The sequence below is a fragment of the Symphalangus syndactylus genome, chromosome 10 (genome assembly GCF_028878055.3).
Source record: "Symphalangus syndactylus isolate Jambi chromosome 10, NHGRI_mSymSyn1-v2.1_pri, whole genome shotgun sequence".
NCBI lineage: Eukaryota > Metazoa > Chordata > Mammalia > Primates > Hylobatidae > Symphalangus > Symphalangus syndactylus.
Genome location: NC_072432.2, coordinates 131,191,098 through 131,208,383, shown reverse-complemented (window position 1 = coordinate 131,208,383; position 17,286 = coordinate 131,191,098). Strand labels below are relative to the sequence as shown.

The following is a 17,286-nucleotide window of genomic DNA, read 5'->3' as shown; positions in this document are numbered from 1 at the left end:
CCACAGCTAGAAAGAATGAAAACAACTGTATGGGTACATTTTTTTTCATCCAAATTAATACAAACACCCATAAAGAGAATATCCTCACTGTAAGTCGATGTTCACTTGCTTGAACTACACAATATAGTCCATAAACATCATAAAAGCACAGTATCTGCTAAAGCATTGAACCTGAATATCCAACAAGACAAAATACATCCAACATGGAAAACGGAAACAGAAGTACTAAAAAGGTGTTTCTCTCCAGTACTGCTAGATCTCCATCGTGGTTGCACATGACACAAATAAGAAAGAAGGCTTTCGATTTGCTAGGCAATTTTTAGTTCCATACTCATTCGTCAAATACAACATTTATTAAGATTGTGCCAATGCACTAAAATTCAGGTTAGATTAACCTGGCTTGTAGAACTAAAAGCAATTAATAGGAATAGACAATTTACATATTTTATACAAAAAATTTAGCTACATGCTAAAGCCACAAGGAAGATTACCTTGTGTATTTCTGAAATAGGTACTTTGAAATTTTTGTCCAGTTCAAATTCCTCTCAATTAGTTTTATTTTTCCCTCTTCCAGGAAATGTCCCTGAACTGCAGGAAAACACCTTTACGTAAACAACTGCAGAGTACTAAATCTTAATTTGGGGCAAGCTTGGGAATTACTAGCAGTTCTGCTGCAATAAAAAGGATCAAGACATTGAAGGTGGGTCATATTCTGCATATACAGGACCAGACTTTTTATGCAGAATTTCCTTTGGTGAACATCTCAGATGTTATTCCTATTTTTCATAAAAGTTTAATGTTAAACTGCTGCAATGTCATCATCTCTAGTTTGAGCAACCATAATCAAAAAACAATTAAATTTTTATTTTTGTTTTTTTGAGACAGAGTCTTGCTCTGTTGCCCAAGCTGGAGTGCACTGGCACGATCTCGGCTCACTGCAACCTCTGCCTCCTGGGTTCAAGTGATTCTCCTGCCTCAGCCTCCCGAGTAGCTGGGATTACAGGCGCCTGCCACCACGCCCGGCTAATTTTTTGTATTTTTAGTAGAGATGGGGCTTTGCCATGGTGGCCAGGCTGGTCTCAAACTCCTGGCCTCAGGTGATCTGCCTGTCTTGGCCTCCCAAAGTGCTGGGATTACATGTGTGAGCCACCTCGCCTCGCCACAATTACATTTTTAATTGTCATTTGCATTTTGATTATTTTAAGAAGTTTCAGATCCATCCAGAACAGAGCAAACAGTACATAAGTGGGGTGGCTGGCCATGTTAGGCAGAATATGACAACGTACAAGCTCTTAAATACTAACATCAAACTCAACTACTGTTTCATATTAAGTGCTATTGCCACCATTTTCATAATGCTTCAAATTATGTAGTTTTTAGCTTCTACCATAGCTTAGCAAAAAGCATTTTCCAAACCACAAAATACTTAAGTCTGACAGGCTGAAAGAAGACAGTGGAGGAATTCACCTCCAAAAGTGGCTCCACCTGTAAGAACAGAAGTGGCACCATGTATTTGTCAAATTTTAACAATTAAAAGGGGAAAATATGTTGTAAAAAGGTAACACACTAGCTATTTCCAACCCATCTTAAAATATTAGTAACAGTAGAAATGATCAGATATTTAAGACGCGAATACTCCAAAAGACAGGTTAATGATCCCATATATCAGATGAACAGCTAAATATCTCTCAGCCACCCCAACTCTTATTAAGATAACCATTAGTAACGAGGGGTTTTCCCGCTATTAGATGGGTTAACAGAAGAACAAGCTGCAATGCGTGGTTAATATAGAAATGCTATCATGTGAATGAGCTGAAGTTTCAGGGCAAGAAAAATTAGAAGATGGGCACAGGAAATCTGTTAAAAGTAACAGCTGAATTGCAGAAAAAGAGTGCAGAGGAGCTGAATCTTTCTAAATGTAATGTTGGTTATAAGGATACAGATATAAACACAGCAAATCTGACCTTGAAATGGTTCCTTGTTTTATGCTAAACCTGTCTCACTCAAGACCAAACTGTCTTGTAAAGTGACAAAAAGTTCTCCTTTATTACCATCTGCCAAATCCTTGGCTAGCTCCTAAAAACTGAGTTTGAACTATAAAGGCATTTTAGTAAGTATCCAGGTTAAGGGTCAACCCAAAGAATGGCCAGTTCTAGGCCCAACTGGATTCAATAGCTTCAAATATTTCAGCAATGAGATATGTAAACACTTACCATTTAAATTCCCACTAGTAGACACAGCACTGCTCTGTTTTTGGTTGTCATAAGCAGGACCAATGTTACTAAGGTCCTGCAAAAATATATCCAATTAAAAAAGGAGTCTACGTAAGTCAGTCAATCTGGATGCTCATAAAACAAGAGAATGCTAACAAAATGGGAAATAAAATTGACAGTTCTTTTTTTTCTTCTGAGATGGGGCCTCACTCTATTGCCCAGTCTGTAGTGCAGTGGCGCGATCTCGGCTTACTGCAACTTCTGCCTCCCAGGTTCAAGCGATTCTCTTGGTTTACCCTCCCGAGTAGTTGGGATTATAGGCACACACCAACACGCCTGGCTAATTATTATTATTTTTTTTTTTGAGAGAGTTTCACTCTTGTCACCCAGGCTGGAGTGCAGTGGCGCGATATTGGCTTACTGCAACCTCTGCCTACCAGGTTCAAGTGATTCTCTTGCCTCAGCCTCCCGAGTAGCTGGGATTAGAGGCGCCTGCTGCCACACCCAGATAAATTTTTGTATTTTTTAGTAGAGACGGGGTTTCACCATGTTGGCTATGCTGGTCTCAAAACTCCTGACCTCAGGTGATCCACCCACCTTGGCCTCCCAAAGTGCTGGGGTTACAGGCATGAGCCACCATGCCTGGCCTAATTTTTCTATTTTCACTAGAGATAGAGTTTCGCTGTGTTGGCCAGGCTGGTCTCGAACTCCTGACCCCAAGTGATCTGCTCGCCTCAGCCTCCCAAAGTGCTGGGATTACAGGCGTGCGCCACCACACACAGTCTGAAATGGACAATTCTAAACAATGAAGCTTGCAGGGTGCCAAACTTGGGTGTTTTAAGGACCAGCAAGCACCCTTGGAAGTATGTGTGAGGTAGGCCAAGTGTAAGGATCAGAATAGTTTCAGAATGGCGATAAATGGCAATTAATCAATCAACTTGGGTAGAGGCAGGAGAGGGCACAGGGCAAACCAGAGTGCCTAAGCCCCATTCACTCAGCTCCTGTGGGAATTCAGGCCCCATGCAGTCAGATGTTTACATTTTACAAGACAGAAATCTAAATTTCTATGTGAAATCTTGCATTTTCTTTTTTGAGAGACAGGTCTTGTTATATTGTCCAGGCTGGTCTTGAACGCCTGGACTCAAGCAATCCTCCTGCCTCAGCCTCCAAAAGTGCTAGGATTACAGGCATGAGCCACTGCACCCGGCTGAATCTTCCATTTTCAAAGCTGGCAAATCAAACATGTAAAGACACAGCTTTAAGATTTGACATTCTGATTTGCCAAATGTGAACCCTGCTGTTGAACAAAAAACAGCAATTTTCGTTTGCCTGTTATGTTAGATATGCAACACAAATTCTTCATAACAAATTCTTTTCACAACAAAGAATGTTTTTAAGAGCAAAATTTAAGATGGCAGGAAGATTAGAAGTAATTTGAAATAGCATTTTTACATGTTACAAGTGAGGAAACAAGTTAAAAAGTGATTTGAAGAAATTCATAACATTTTGGGGAAGACCCACAACGAAAACACTATAAAACACTGGTCTCTTGGTTGAAGGTGAGTACTCTCATATCAGTCACTATTTTTTTGGAGTCCACCATGCTATGTGCATATAATGGCAGTGTGTTATGTGGCAAATATACAAATGTAAACAGAACCTGATTACCTATACCCGAGTGGCTTAAAATCAAAAAGAAAATGTAAAACATATTAATGTACCTGATCCAAAAGTCCAAATTTGGGGTAATCTTCTTCTGGGTCTTTACTCCCTGGATCTGGGTGTTCCTTTACCAAGAATACATCTCTTTCTTTACTCTAAAAAGAAGCAGTGTTTTACTATTAATGAACATTTTATACTTAAAAGTATGGAATTAATAATCAACCAGCAACTCTAAAAGTCAATTCCTAGGTGCAGTGTCCAAAAAAGATAGTATCGTTTTTCCTTCTAAGAAATAATCAGTGACCATCAAAAAATTCAAACAATAGAGAAACACAAAGAGTGTCCAAGTTTTTCATAATCCTCACCTATCCTTCTATCTCACAAAGATAAGCACTGTTAACAGCTTGCTGTTGACTTCTCCCCAGGTGTTCTCTTTAATTTTAAGGACACTATTGCCTATAACATTTTTTTTAATAGAAGAAAAGAAATGGTCTCTAATTTCAATACAAAATTATTCTTGGAAAAGTACTGTGGACAAAAGTTTCAATACATAAAAGCAGGTGTATGCGGGCAATGTTCACCTAAGACAATATGCATCTCACTGATTCTGTGTGTGAAAACTACTAAAATTCACAATTAGCTGTATCTCACACTCAAAGATTTAACATTAAGTTGTTCTAATTTTATCATTTCACAATGAGACATAAAATATTATTTAATTCTTACAAAAAACAATGGTTTTTTAAATGTCAAGTCTAATCAATTTTGATCTACTTACCATTGTTTTAACAATGTTATTTGGCCAAGTCATTTTCCCAGGTCTCTGTCTGGTTGTCATGCACTCCCAGTATTTATCAATAAATGGTATAATATCCTAATTTTTAAAATAAATTAAGACTATTACCGCTGCAGTCAAAGATATGCTGACAAAGAAAGAAAACAGCATTTTTCAAAGGCCTTGTTAGAATCAAGAGAAAAACCCATGTTAGCTTTTCCCCCCATGGTGTTATACAAGGTTTACATGTTTGTCTTTTAATCTCTGAATATTTCATTGCATACACACAATATACAGATTATGGGGATTTCCACAAGTATAAACAAACCTTAGCCATGTAGGGCTTACACTCCAGTTGGAGAGAAAAGCTCTGTCACAGTCCCTTGGTTGTCAATTGGAAGATGACTCCTAAATTATTCTCTCTTGAACTCCTATTTCTACCAGCTGAGACATCTCTATCTGGACATCCTAAAGGGACCTCAAACTTCTTGTGACTAAAATGGAACTTGGTATCTTACCTCATAAATCTGCTTTTCAGATTTCTATTCTTGCTCCTGATAACTTAGAACCAGTCATCACCCAGAATAAGCTAGACACAGTAAGAGTTGTCCTTGACTCTTCTCTCACAATTTTTACACCTAAACACTCGCCAAATAAATTTTAAAATTTCAGAAATGTCACTCCAATCACGACTCCCTTCCATCCCCACTGCTGTGACTGTGGCTCTCACCAACTCCTGCTTGCGTGACTGAAACGACTTTTGACCTTCATCTTCTGGCCTCCTATTTAGATAATCTTCAAAAGTACCACCACCAGAGTTAGCTCCATGACAACTATCTTTACTAAAAGGAACCAGGCAAAGCACAAAGAAAGCCTGGAATATTTTGTTGTTCCAGAAAGTAAGGAAGAGTTCAAAAACGGATGGGGGAGTATCAAAGAATTTCAGGAGTCAGTCCGATAGGGCTACAATGGTTGAATCTGGGACAACCTGAGGGTCAGAAATAAAAAAATCCAACAAGAGCTGGGCGCAGTGGCTCACGCTTGTAATCCCAGCACTTTGGGAGGCTGAGGTGGGAGGATCACTTGAGGTCAGAAGTTTGAGACCAGCCTGGCCAACATGGTGAAACCCTGTATCTACCAAAAAATACAAAAATTAGCCAGGCATGGTGGCATGCACCAGTAGCCCCAGCTACTCAGGAGGCTGAGGCACGATAATTGCTTGAACCCAGGAGGCAGAAGTTGCAGTGAGCTGAGACATCGCACCACTGCATTTTAGCCTGGGCGACAGAGCCAGACTCCGTCTCAATTAAAACAACAAAAAAAATTCCAACAATGGATTATAACACACTGATTTTTAAAAAATAATCCACAGTGATATTTAAAAGGGAAAAAAAAGAATGAGGGAAAGTTATTTACAGAAGACTTGCAACCAAAGAATGTATTCTGATTTACAACCACTACTCTAACAACTGATTCAGGGTTGGATAATCAATGGTGGCTAAAAGGAGTAGGAGAATAAAGTACTCACAGAATCTCCATGTATGGCTTAAGGATTACTGAGCACAAAGATAAAAATGCTCCCTCCTTAACCAACTAGTCAAATTTAGGATCACTAATAATAAAACAAACCAATATCTTATATACCTCTTGATGTGACAGTCTAAAACACACATGATACTTATGTAATATTCTTGCCAAAAGTGTTTAACACATGGCCAGGCACGGTGGCTCACAACTGTAATCTCAGCACCTTGGGAGGCCAAGGCCGGTAGATTGCTTGAGCCCAGGAGTGTAAGACCAGCTTGGGCAACATAGTGAGACCCGTCCCTATTAAAGCGGAAAAAAAAAAAAAGTTTAACCTGAACCTAATCATGAAGAAAGTCAAATGCAAATTGAGGAATATCATGCCAAACAACTGCCTAGGCACTTTAAAATTTTTAATTCATTAAATAAATAAATAAAGGGGCTGGGTGTGTTGGTTTATGCCTGTATTCCCAGAGGTTTGGGAGGCCAAAGCAGGAGGATCACTTGAACCCAGGAGGTCGAAACCAGGTAGTGAGACCACATCTCCACAAAAAATTTTTTTAAACTAGCTGGATGTGGTAGCACGAGCCTGGAATCCCAGCTACTCGGGAGGCTGAGGTGGGAGAATAGCTTGAACACAGGAGGTTGAGGCTGCAGTGAGCTGGGACTGTGCCACTGCACTCCGGGCTGGGTAACAGAGCAAAACCCAACTGAATAAAGGAATTGTTTTATTAATAGATTAGAGACAAAACAGTCATTACAACTAAATGTAATGGTTGATCCTGACCAGATCCTGGATAGAGAAAGTAGCTATGGAGGAGGATATTATTAACACAAAAATAATCCTGAGAAACTACAAATATGAACTATAAATTAGTGGTACTGCACCAATGTTAAATTTTTTTATTATGATCATGGCATTGTGGCTGTATAACAGAATATTGGGTAAAGTATACCCACAATGTAGTCTCATACAGCTTAAGGGAAAAACAGATATATAGGGAGATAAAACAAATGTAGCAAAATGTTAACTGGCAAATCTAAGAAGAAATGGGCCGGGTGCAGTGGCTCACACCTGTAATCCCAACACCTTCGGAGGCTGAGGCGGACGGATCACTTGAGTACAGGAGTTCTACCAGCCTGGGCAACGTGGCAAAACCCTGTCTCTAAAAAAACCCTAAAAACTAGCTGCGTGTGGTGGTGTGCACCTGTAGTCCCAGCTACTTGAGAGGCTGAGGTGGGAGGATCACCTGAGCCCCGGAGGTCAAGTCTTCGGTGAGCCGTGATGGTGTCACTACATTCCACCTTGACAATTTCCAAAATAATTTTGGAAAAAATAAACTAAAAAGATGCCACGTGCAGTGGCTCACACCTGTAATCCCAGCACTTTGAGAGGCCAAGGAAGGTGAATTGCTTTAGCCCAGGAGGTCAAGGCTGCAGTGAGCCACGATCACACCACTGCACTCCAGCCTGGGTGACAGAGGGAGACCCTCTGTCAAAAAAATCAGAACAGGCCAGGTGCGGTGGCTCACACCTGTAATCCCAGCACTTTGGGAGGCCAAGGCAGGTGGATCATGAGGTCAGTTGGAGACGAGCCTGGCCAACATGGTGAAATCCTGTCACTACTAAAAATACAAAAAATTAGCTGGGCGTGGTGGCGCATGCCTGTAATCCCAGCTACTCGGGAAGCGGAGGCAGGAGAATCTCTGGAACCCAGGAGGCAGAGGGTGCAGTGAGCTGAGATTGCATCATTGCATTCCAGCCTGGGCAACAGAGCAAGACTCCATCTTGAAAAAAAAAAAAGAACAAGGTAATCACTGAATCCACTGTCATATATTCATTAAAAACTGGGAAGAAAGTACTTGTTAGGGAGTATATTTAGAAGTTCCACCTAACTCTTTAGTATAACTCCAATTACATTAATTCCACCTCTACCTTATCTTTGGAGAACATTGTCTTCGGATGTTCATCCTGTGTTCGGGACTGCCATGTCAGGTTGGCCAAAGCACTAAGGCACATTTCCTTCAAGTCTATCAAAAACAAAAAGGAAGAAACAGTTATCTGTAGTACTACATCTCTACTACCAAGGGAATACTCAATAAGTGGTCCAGAAAATAACAATTACAGCAGCAAAATGGAGTCATCATGTGACCTGAAATGGGCAATTGCGATTATTCAGAGCTAAACCCCAACTGAACTTATACCAGCTACTAGGCAAAGGTCTCCTGATTCTGCTAAGCCCAGATCCCTTTTCTTTTCCAGTGGATAATCGTCTTCAAATACTCCAGAGTTTGTTCTTACTTGCTTGCTTCCGGAGGAAATAGGTATTCCCACTGTGATGGCAGACATTGCAATGAAAACTGTAGTTGGTCATGAAAGGTAGACAGGATCTGCAGAAGAGCCAAATTATACAAATCAGTGAACTTGGGAACACACACACTCTTTTTTTTTTAAAGACAGGGTCTCTACCACTCAGGCTGGAGTGCACTGGTACAATCATAGCTCACTGCAGACTTGACGTTCCCTGGCTCAGGTTGATTCTCCCACCTCAGCTCCCCAAGTAGCTGGGACTACAAGTATGAGCCACTATGCCCAGCTAATTTTTGTATTTTTTTATGGAGTCAGGGTTTCGCCATGTTGCGCAGGCTGTACACTTCTTTATGAGAAGTTAACATGAATCCATTCCCCTCAGTGACAGGTAAATTAAAATGTTAATATGTTAACATAGTCTTAAAATGTAAAAAGGCTGTCAAAACCAAAACAGGGCTCATATTTTTTATAAATACCTGGATTTTTCTGTCACAAAAGTTAATAAGACCTTAACCGTTATACTGGACAATTCAGCATCTAGAAGGTTCTCACTGGTATCTTGTTAAGTTTATTTTTTGAGAACCTAAAAAGAATATGCCAGGCCAGCTGTAGAAGAGGACAAAGTAGTCTAAGGTGTATCTCTATGGTGTCAATAATGTGGTTGGAAAAGGCAGGCAGAATGTAAGAAAAAATGAATTAAAAATGTAAATAACTAGGCCAGGCACAGTGGCTCACGCCTGTAATCCCAGAACTTTGAGAGGCCAAGGCGGGTGGATCACCTGACATCAAGAGAAGACTTGCCTATTTGAAGGCAAGAGAGGAAGAGGCCAGGAGGGGAAAGACAATATGGCAGAGACGGATGCAACAGAGAAGAGAAACATAGTAGTGATTGCACAGGATGACAGGAAAAGCACAGGAGTTTAGTCTTGCAAAGGGCAAAGTAACAGAAGGACAGAAGACCTTTAGTATAAATGGCTTAAACTAGAAGAGAAGAAAACAGAACAAAGGTTTATCTTGGACTCTGAAACTAGCTTAGGGTATCCTCAGAGAAGACTAACAAGCATTTACCAACTATTGCTACCCTCATGGAATTAAGAAACATTCTTATAAATGTTAAAGCTGAGTTTCCTTACCTTCACTTCTCTGTAGAACCTCTTCTGTTAAACAGACTATTGTGATAAGCTCATTTACAGAAGACAAAGCCTCATACTAAAGATAGGTAGGTAAGTAGTTATTTTAATTTAAATACAAACAGGTGTAAAGAGCAGCCTTTTTCATACCCTGCTAGCTCACATTCTCTATCTCAGTTGTAAAAGATAATCCATCCCACCTAACTGGGCTTTATTTTTTTCTTTTTTGAGACAGGTCTCACTCTGTTACCCAGGCTGGAGTGCAGTAGCACAATCATGGCTCACTGCAGCCTCAACCTGCAGGGCTTAAGCAATCCTCCCACCTGAAGCTCCTGAGTAGCTGGTACTACAGGTGTGAACCACCATGCCCAGCTAATTTTTTTCTATTTCTCGTAGATACAGAGTCTCACTACGTTGCTTAGGCTAGTCTCGAACTCCTGGGCTCAAGTCATTCTCCTGTCTCGGCCTCCTAAAGTGCTGGGATTACAGGTGTGAGCCACCATGCCTGGCCTTTTTTTTTGAGACGGAGTCTCACTGTCACCCAGGTTGGGGTGCAACCTCTGCTTCCCGGGTTCAAGTGATTCTCCTGCCTCCCGAGTAGCTGGGACTACGGGGGCGCACCACTGTGCCCAACTAATTTTTGTATTTTTTTTTTTTGGTGATGGGGTTTCACCATGTGGGTCAGGCTGGTTTCGAACTCCTGACCTCGTGATCAGGCTGCCTTGGCCTCCCAAAGTGCTGGGATTACAGGCGTAAGTCACTGCACCTGGCACCCCCACCTTTTTTTTTTTTTTTAACTTGATACCATGGATAGCATCTAACTGGGCTTTAGATATAACTTTTCAAATTCAGTTACAAACTGTTGTCTCCAAAGCTACCAAAACTTTGAACTGTGATTTGATTCTTCCTTGAATTCCTCCCAGTTATCTCTCTAGTAAATTTCCTTTCCTAAACTGTCTATCCAAACAAATTTTTCTGGCAAAAGTGGCCCTAATCTTAGGCCTCTCTAAGAGACCAGGCTTGCTTAGCTAGTGTGTGTTCCCAGCAGATGTTGCTACCAAGATCAATTATTTCCTCCTGATCCTTCAGTATTTTTCTTTTTAAAAACACTCTTTCCTAAATCACAAGTCACATGTTAATTGAGACATCAGCATTTCTAAAACCCACTTTAACCTTTTAACTAGAAAGTATACAACAGATTATAAAGGAAAGCTGGGTGTGGTGGCTCATGCCAGTAATCCCAACACTTTGGAAGGGTGAGGCAGGAGGATCCCTTGAGCTCAGAAGTTCGAGGCTGTAGCAAGCTGTGATCCTGCCATTGCACTCCAGCCTGGGCGGCAGAGCGAGACCCGGTCACAAGAAAAAAACAAGAAAACATATATCTATATACACACACACACACACAACATATATATGTGTATTTCTTCACAATCTCACCCAAAGTGGATTAATTTCAGGATAATGCAGCCTTATTTTTAGATAGTCTTTTATAAATGTATTAGTATAATACAAACCATAAAGAACATTACAGAGAGCGAGCAGTACAATTATTCCAATAGACAGTGAGTCAGTATAAGGAAAAGAGTCTTTCATTCTCAATCACAATGATTTTAATTCACTAGAAGAGGTACATGACTGGAAATAGGTTTGCTGAGGAGAGTAGACAATATACCTAAAGGAGTGAGTCAGCAGCAATGAGAAAGGAAAAAAAGATGGTTCAGGCATAAAGAGCATGGGTCATCTCAAATTTTGGACAACAGGCTTTACCCACATATACACTAATCCTTTCTGAAAAATCCAAAACACCAACACAAGGTTTATATAGTCCTAAATTTGTTTATATAACACTTTGTAATTGCATTTTTTTTTTTTTTTTGTCTCCAAACCAGGTTGTCAACTCAAAAGGAAGGGCAATACCCACCATTGTGTCTACCAGGGCTGTGCCCTCAGTAAGCAGATAACATGCTAAGAGAATTAAAACAATTCCTGATTCAACATCCTACTTGCTGAATAGGGGTTAGGAGACACAGGAAATACTTTGCATTTATTTTGCCCACAAACTAATTGTTGAGCATGTTCAGATTTATTTTACTGAGCAATTCTCACAAAAACTATGAAAAGTACTCACGAGGTATCTATGCCAAATGTGTCAGCCGTGAACCATTTTGTACAAATCCCACATTGCAGCTCTACCTCACCCAACTGTCGGCCATTTTCTTCATCCACGGAGCCCGCCTGAGTATCCATCACCTCTGACGTATCCCCAGCACCTTCCTGTGTCAGAGCAATTCGACAATCAAATCAGTTGACTTGAATGTATTTTACTTTATTTTTTTAAAAGACGGGAGTCTCCCTATGTTGCCCAGGCTAGTCTCAAGTAATCCTGCGGTCTCAGCCTCCCAAAGTGCTGGGATTACAGGCATGAGCCACCGTGCCTGGCCTGCATGTATTTTTGATTCGCTTAAAAATGTAAAAACAAGGCCGGGCGCGGTGTCTCACGCCTGTAATCCTAACACTCTGGGAGGCTGAGGCGGGAGAATCACCTGAGGTTAGGAGTTCGAGACCAGCCTGGCCAACATGGTGAAACCCCGTCTCTACTAAAAAGACAAAAAAAAGTAGCCGGGTGTGTTGGCAGGTGCTGTAATCCCAGCTACTCGGGAGGCTGAGGCAGGAGAATCGCTGGAACCCGGGGGGAGGAGGTTGCAGTGAGCCGAGATCGCGCCACTGCATTCCAGCCTGGGCGACAGAGCGAGGCTCCGTCGCAAAAAGAAGAAGAAGAAATAATTTAAAACAAACCCTATTTTGTCTTGCAAACAACTAAAAATACTTACTAGTGTATCTTTTCCATTAGATGATTCTGTCTCCAAGCCACCGCTTACATCGACCAAGTTTGCCTCCCTATAAGATAATGAAAGCGCTCAAGTAAGAATTCTCAAGACAAACCTCAAAATGCCTATTCCCAAAGATGATGATCAAATTACAGCCGAACTTCATACTCCTGCAGCTTTTTCAGCTACGCCTGATCTCAGACTGGATGCCCAAGGTACTGTCAGGATACTGAGAAGGTGGACATGTCAGACAGTCGCGGACCCACGGAGCACAGGGAAGCCTAACCGGCCTTTACAGACAATCTACCTGGGTTAGTTGGTCCTGGGAGAGGTTCAAAGAGAGGCAGCTCTCCCACCCTGTTTTCAGAGTGACCGTTACTTCTTCCAGTCTGGCACTGCAAAGTGGTTTCTTTTCTGGAATATGTGAAGGCCTCCCGTTAAAGTGTGAGCTACCGGCTTCCTGCCAGGGTGCAAGAATCAGAGATAACGACAGGAGCCTCAGCTCCCACCGCCCGTGAAAGGTGCGGAAGGGGCGTTATCCGAGATATGCTTGAGAGGGGACGGGCCAAGCAGCGCAGAGGCAGGGCGAGCCATTGGCGGCGGGGCCTGGGTTCGCAGGGGGCGGGCGGCAGGGCTCCAGGAGCCGCGGGATTCGCGAGGGGCGGGCCTCCCTCCCGCGTCCTCCTCTGGCCGCAGGACCTCTTACCCGCCTTCAGCCTCCCCGGAACTGGGCTCAGCTGTCGGAGCAGCAGAGGTCCCCTCTCCAGGAGGAGCCGCTGCTCCCGCTGCCACCGGCTTTATCTCCCCGTCTTCTGCCCCTGTTGCATTTGCGGCCGCTCCTGGGCCAGGCCCGGCACCCGCTTCCTGGCCAGGTCCTGCTCCTGCCGCCGCCATCACGGCCACCCCTGGACTTCTCGCGAGAATACTCTCTTCTCTCGCGCGCGTTGCTGTGTGACGCTATAGCCTTCAAACAGGAAAAGCCCGCGGTGCGTCCACCGCCTGTCTGAGGAAGCCTAACTCCAGGACCGCTTTAAGGCCAGGCGCGCGGGCAGAGGTGGGCCGGGCTCCCGCGCCGGCGGTGGCCGCGGGCCTGGCAGGCGGAAGGTGGAGGAAGCTAGATGGTTAGTGGGGCTCTCTGGAGGCCTTCCTTTCGAGTCAGGGACTGACACGGCGTATTTTCGTATTCCCGCGCAGAAGAGGATCCTTGAGAGCGCTGGCCGTGCCGCCAAACAGTCCTCACCACCGAATGTGGGAAACGTCTTCCTTGGAGTCTAGCACTCCCTGCCCGCCCCGGATGGAATTTGGTTTTCTGCGCAGGGTCGCCCCTTGGAGCCCGTTTCCAGATGACCTTAAGAGGGAAGGGAATCTAGGGAGGCAGATTCCAGGGGCGAGGGTGGAGAACCCAGGCCGGGCAGCCGAGGAGCTGCGTGGGCAGTAGAAGCGGCTCGCCGCTTCCTAGTGTGAGAGGCGGAAAGCGAAGCCCGGGGGTTCGCCGGAGCACTCGGAATGTAGACAAGTTTGGTGCCCAGCGAAAGGAAGAGGTGTGGACTGAAAGTACGAACTTGCGAAGTCATCAACTGTAGCTGGTGGCTGGCATCAGTGGAGTGAGTTGAGTCTTTCAGAGCCATGGTCTCCAAACTCGAGAATGCAAACGTCTTAAGAATGTTGCGACCAGGAACGTTTTCAGGACACCAGTGTTTATCCTATATCCTAAAATGTTGCCTAACGATAGATATACTCTTCTCCCGCTTTACACAAGAACGGCGCACCCCTCGCCAATCCTCAGTCTAATCTTACTGTGATGTGTCCACCGATAGCGTAGGAACCTCTGGGCCACTGGACGCCATGGGAAATACGTAGATATTGATTTCCCAGTTGGTTCTCAGTTATTGGTTTTCAACAAAATTGAAGAAAGACGTAACTGAGTTGCCAGGTGACATTTTTAAAATTGGTGATAAATACTGAAATCAGGAGTTGGTACTCCAAAAAGAAGCAGGATGCTTGCTCTAAGTATCTGCTCCCAAATACATAGTATTGTAGCAGTTTTAACATATGGTCGCAAAATTTTGTGTTTTGTTGTTGTTGTTTCTTTGAGACAGAGTCTCGCTCTGTCGCCCAGGCTGGAGCGCAGTGGCGCGATCTCGGCTCAACTGCAACCTCCACCCCAGGTTCAAGCGATTCTCCTGCCTCAGCCTCTCGAGTAGCTGGGATTACAGTTATCTGTCACCACGCCCAGCTAATTTTTGTTAGTAGAGGCGGGGTTTCACCATGTTGGCCAGGCTGGTGTCGATCTCCTGACCTCAAGTGATCCACCTCGGCCTCCCAAAGTGCTGGGATTACAGGTGTGAGCCACTGCGTACGGCTTTTTTTTTTTTTTTGAAACGGAGTCTCGGTTTGTCGCCCAGGCTAAGTGCAGTAGCGCGATTTCAGCTCACTGCAACCTCCACCTCGCGGTTTCGGGTTCAAGCGATTCTCTTACCTCCCGAGTTGCTGCGACTACAGGCACGCGCCATGACGCCCGGCTAATTTTTGTATCTTTAGTAGAGACGGGGTTTCACCTGTGTGGTTTTTTTTTTTTTTTTTTTTTTTTGAGACAGAGTCTCGCACTGTCGCTCAGGCTGGAGTGCAGCAGTAGCGCCATCATACCTCACTGCCACCTCAAGTTCCCCGGGTAAAGCAATCCTCCTGCCCTATCCTCCTGAGTATCAGGGACTATAGGCACGAGCCACCACGCCCAGCTAATATTCTTTTTTTTCTTTTTCTTTTTTTTTTTTTTTTTTGAGACGGAGTGTTGCTTTGTTGCCCAGGCTGGAGTGCAGTGGTGCAATCTCCGCTCACTGCAAGCTCCACCTCCCGGGTTCACACCATTCTCCTGCCTCAGCCTCCCGAGTAGCACGCCCGCCACCGCGCCCAGCTAATTTTTTGTATTTTTAGTAGAGACAGGGTTTTGCCGTTTTTTAGCCAGGATGGTCTCAATCTCCTGACCTTGTGATCCACCTCCTCGGCCTCCCAAAGTACTGGGATTACAGGCGTGAGCCACCGCGCCCGGCACGCCCAGCTAATAGAGACAGGGTCTCATCATGTTGCTCAGACTAGTCTCCAACTCCTGAGCTCAAGCGATCCTCTTGCCTGGGCTTTCCAGCGTGTTGGGATTACAGGAGTGAGCCATCATGCCTCCACACAAATTCTTTAATACCCCCCCTCCCCTTGATGGTGTGGGCTGGACTTAGTGACTTGCTTCTAAATAATAGAATGTAGAAAAAGAAAATAATATGGCCAGACGCCGTGGCTCACGCCTGTATTCCCAGCACTTTGGGAGGCTGAGGCAGGCGGATCACCTGAGGTCGGGAGTTCGAGACCAGGCTGACCAACGTGGAGAAACCCCGTGTCTACTAAAACTACAAAATTAGCCAGGCGTGGTGGTGCATGCCTGTAATCCCAGCTACCCAGGAGGCTGAGGCGGGAGAATCGCTTGAACCCGGGAGGTGAGGTTGCAGTGAGCCAAGATCGCACCATTACACTCAGCCTGGGCAACAAGAGTGAAACTCTGTCTCAAAAAAAAAAAAAAAAAGAAAGAAAATAGTAATTTTTATTTTTTATTTATTTTCTTCTTCCTCTTGGTAGAAAGTAGTAATTTTTACAGTGCAGAAATGGGCAAACACACCACCTTACCCAAGTGGTCAGGTTAATATAACCAGTTAAAAATTATAGGCCAGGCGCAGTGGCTTATGCCTGTAATCCCAGCACTTTGGGAGGCGGAGGCAGGTGGATCACGAGGTCAGGAGATCGAGACCATCCTGGCTAACAAGGCAAAACCCCATCTCTACTAAAAATACAAAAAAATTAAGCGGGCGTGGTGGCGGGCGCCTGTAGTCCCAGCTACTTGGGAGGCTGAGGCAGGAGAATGGCGTGAACCCAGGAGGTGGAGCTTGCAGTGAGCCGAGATCGCACCACTGCACTCCACCCTGGGCGACAGAGCGAGACTCCCTCTCAAAAAAAAAAATTATACCCCCTGATATGCAATGAGATGGCAACTTCATCTCTTTGGTATTCCCCAAAATCCATAATCCAAGTCTAATCAAGAGAAAGCATCAGATGAATCCAAGTTGAAAGACATTCTATAAAATATGTTGGCTGGGTGCAGTGGCTCATGCCTGTAATCCCAGCACTTTGGGAGGCCAAGGCAGGAGGCAGGAAGATTGCTTGAAGCTAGGAGTTCAAGACCAGCCTAGGCAACAAAGCAAGACCCTGTCTCTATACATTTTTTTTTTTTTTTTTGAGGAGAGTTTTGCTCTTGTTGCCCAGGCTGGAGTGCAATGGCGTGATCTTGGCTGACTGCAACCTCCGCCTCTGGGTTCAAGCGATTCTCCTGCCTCAGCCTCCCAAGTAGCTGGGATTACAGGCATGTGCCACCACACCCAGCTAATTTTATAGTTTTAATACAGATGGGGTTTCTCCATGTTGGTCAGGCTGGTCTCAAACTCCCGACTTCAGGTGATTTGCCCATCTTGGCCTCCCAAAGTGCTGGGATTACAGGCATGAGCCACTGTGCCCGGCCGAGGTAGACCCTGTTTCTAAAACAAAAACAACTATCAGGGCCCTGAAAGACTAAGAAAGGGCTGAGAAACAGATTGGAGGAGGTCAAGGAGATATGAAACTAAACGTAATGTGGGATCCTGGGACAGAAAAGGAGATTACTGGAAAAACTGGTAGATCCAAATAAAATTTGAAGTTAAATTAATAGTACCATAACAATGTTAATTCCTTTGTTTTGATCAATGTGTTATGGCTATAAGATGCTAACATTAGGAAAAGCCAGGTTAAGGGTATAGGAGGAATTCTGA

General features: G+C 43.9%; 1 protein-coding gene across 5 annotated transcripts in view; it reads right to left on the bottom strand.

Annotated features, from left to right (window-relative positions):
* Positions 1 to 14,484, bottom strand: part of ASH2L (ASH2 like, histone lysine methyltransferase complex subunit) — a 34,566-nt gene extending 20,082 nt beyond the window's left edge. Inside the window, exons 1-9 of one of the 5 annotated variants that reach the window (XM_055295985.2) lie at positions 13,149 to 13,397; positions 12,446 to 12,512; positions 11,743 to 11,888; positions 8,476 to 8,564; positions 8,110 to 8,204; positions 4,654 to 4,749; positions 3,935 to 4,030; positions 2,214 to 2,289; positions 1,468 to 1,485 (exon numbers count right to left, since the gene is read on the bottom strand). In XM_055295985.2, the coding sequence (XP_055151960.1) occupies positions 1,468 to 1,485; positions 2,214 to 2,289; positions 3,935 to 4,030; positions 4,654 to 4,749; positions 8,110 to 8,204; positions 8,476 to 8,564; positions 11,743 to 11,888; positions 12,446 to 12,512; positions 13,149 to 13,336 (871 nt within the window). In that variant the 5' untranslated portion in view covers positions 13,337 to 13,397. Of the gene's footprint in view, positions 1 to 1,467; positions 1,486 to 2,213; positions 2,290 to 3,934; positions 4,031 to 4,653; positions 4,750 to 8,109; positions 8,205 to 8,475; positions 8,565 to 11,742; positions 11,889 to 12,445; positions 12,513 to 12,749; positions 13,059 to 13,148 lie in introns of those variants that run through there. The other 4 variants (XM_055295983.2, XM_055295987.2, XM_055295984.2 and 1 more) reach the window with 4 other exon arrangements.
* Between the last annotated feature and the right edge of the window lie 2,802 nt (positions 14,485 to 17,286).